The 2,277-nt window shown below is 33.2% G+C and overlaps 2 protein-coding genes across 2 annotated transcripts; one reads left to right on the top strand and one right to left on the bottom strand.

The window, feature by feature from the left end:
- Nucleotides 1–919: 919 nt before the first annotated feature.
- Nucleotides 920–1,084, top strand: LOAG_14803 (hypothetical protein; the record flags this gene model as incomplete). Its single annotated transcript, XM_003150296.1, has 1 exon — nt 920–1,084. A coding segment is annotated over one exon (165 nt), but the record flags the coding sequence as incomplete, so codon positions are not given.
- Nucleotides 1,085–1,977: 893 nt separating this feature from the next.
- Nucleotides 1,978–2,157, bottom strand: LOAG_14802 (hypothetical protein; the record flags this gene model as incomplete). The annotated part of the gene is made up of 1 exon (XM_003150295.1): nt 1,978–2,157. A coding segment is annotated over one exon (180 nt), but the record flags the coding sequence as incomplete, so codon positions are not given.
- Nucleotides 2,158–2,277: the final 120 nt, after the last annotated feature.

The raw sequence follows: 2,277 nt of genomic DNA, 5'->3' as shown, positions 1-2,277 counted from the left end.
CATCATCCACATCAAAGTGGTGCCGCTAATACTCCAAGGGACCTCCAATTCTCCTCGATAACCAACGTGTAAAATCCCCCTGCTTGTTCCAACTATTGATTGACTGCAAATTACTTCAACAAAAATTCACGACAGCTCCTGACATTTCATGTGTATGATTTGTTTCATAGCAATTAATGGTTTACTTGTATATTCATACCAAAAAAAACAGTATTTTATCATTACATAGCTAGTAGTAGTATCTTGCAACTTTTACTTATTACAACATTTTCGCAAATTACAATTTATATGATGAAATAACAAGAACTACAGCGACATTTTCAAGATACATGTAGAATAGAGTCATTTGAATTACTATACAAATAAATAACAAGATATGCATATATATACGTATATATAAATATATATATTGGACTGACATAACTTTCAATGCCCAAAATGTTTTTGAATGTTCCATCATTTGTTGTCAAAAAAAAAAACATTATGTTCTGCTGCTTCTTGCTTATAATTTCTCATTTGAATAGCACACCAAAATAGTAAAGACATTAAAAAGATGATCTGCTTTTAAAACTCTTCAAATTGCCGCTTAGATTACATAATTAGCATATTTGATATTTCATTACAACAAAATAAATGACTGCAAAAAAGAAGTTAAACCTTTTCTAATCAGTGCTTGTAATTGGATGTCCTAATGGCTCTTCTAGTCAAATCTCTGTTGATTATATGTGCTAATGTTATGTTATGTTGTTCACAAATGACACAATTTGTGATGACAATATATTTTGGAGTTTACGTACAGGAATACATAAATGTTACATTTGGAAAAAGGAAAAAAATTTCTTGCATTTGGTGTAACTTTTTTTAAAGAAAATGCTTAACCTGCCAGGAATATAATAGTGCTCCTCCTCATCGTTTCTAGCCACTAGCTCGAGCTGTCTCCGCTTTGCATCTATTTCATTCATTACGGCTTTTGTGGCCTTCTGGCACTAAACCAAAGAATGGAGCTCCAGAATGGAGCTGGTTAGGATTTCTTCATCGGACCGGAAATGTTGATGAAATGGCCGCATTTTTTGCACAAGTTTGAAGCAGATGAATTGTATTTAAAATGTCCGGATAAAGTCGCCTTGAAAAAAAATTCCTTTAAAAAAGTGTGCTTAATCTAAGCAATAACACTACTTTCCAAAGTTAAACTTACCATTCTGTTTATGCATTTTGGCGGCATGAATTTGTTATCCTTTTAGATTCCCAAATTCATTAGGGCACAGCTGCATTCTGAAAATACAACATGTATTATACGTTTCTAAATTCGTACAAATAATCCGCATAAATTTCAAAACACTAATAAAATATAAGTTTAAATTTACCAGTTGTAACCGACCTGTCTGCATTTCGAATTAATGTGTACGGCTAGATTTTCGGTACCACCTCTTGAATAGCTCTTGATATTTGTCGTGAAAACGAAACCTCAAATAAAATTCACATTGTAAATTAATGCTAATGATACTATGAATCACTCTTAACATATCTACATTCCTCAAAATTGTTCCTCATACTTTTTTGTTGTTATCTTACCTAACCAATTTGCATTTTTATGTTTAAACCCTTAATTTTCCATGTCAATCATTCTGTTTAATCTTGTTATAATGCTTGTACAATCTCCGGTGTGTTTTCGATACTTAAATTCTTCATGTAAACCAATCCCATTTCTTAACATATATAATCTCAGTTCCAAATTCGGGGAAAGGGTTTTTTGCTGCTCTCCTCTTCGAGGGTTATCGACTTCTTCTGTTTATTCTTCGCTTCTACAGACATTGGCGGATTTTTATCAATCTCTTATCACGATAAAGGTTAATATTCCTTACTGTTGCGTATTCACAAGACAAATCGACCTCCGGACAAACGCTTTCGCACTAAGCGCTTCATCTGGATAGATTTGATTGGAGTTTGATTACCCAACCACTGAGCTCGGCAAATAAATTATCTGGCAGTCTTTACTATTTCACGATAATATTGTACCGGTAAACCTTCTACCACCGACACATGGAAGATCTCCGAACTTTCTGGTATAGTTTTGTGTCCCTGTTCTTCTGGGACTCGTATGGTTTGTGAACGTGGTGATTCAGAAATGTGATCAAATATTACTGACGATGTCTCTCGCTGTCTTATCGTAAGCTTGTTTTACTTAATTATAATTACAAACAAATTTTACACATTCCTTTTTTCTTTAAATTGAGAACTGGAACACATAATTTCCTGATTGTTAGGTTAACAAAGTTT

The sequence above is a fragment of the Loa loa genome (genome assembly GCF_000183805.2).
Source record: "Loa loa unplaced genomic scaffold supercont3.1009, whole genome shotgun sequence".
Classification (NCBI taxonomy): Eukaryota; Metazoa; Nematoda; class Chromadorea; order Rhabditida; family Onchocercidae; genus Loa; species Loa loa.
This window is presented reverse-complemented; position numbering and strand designations above follow the sequence as displayed.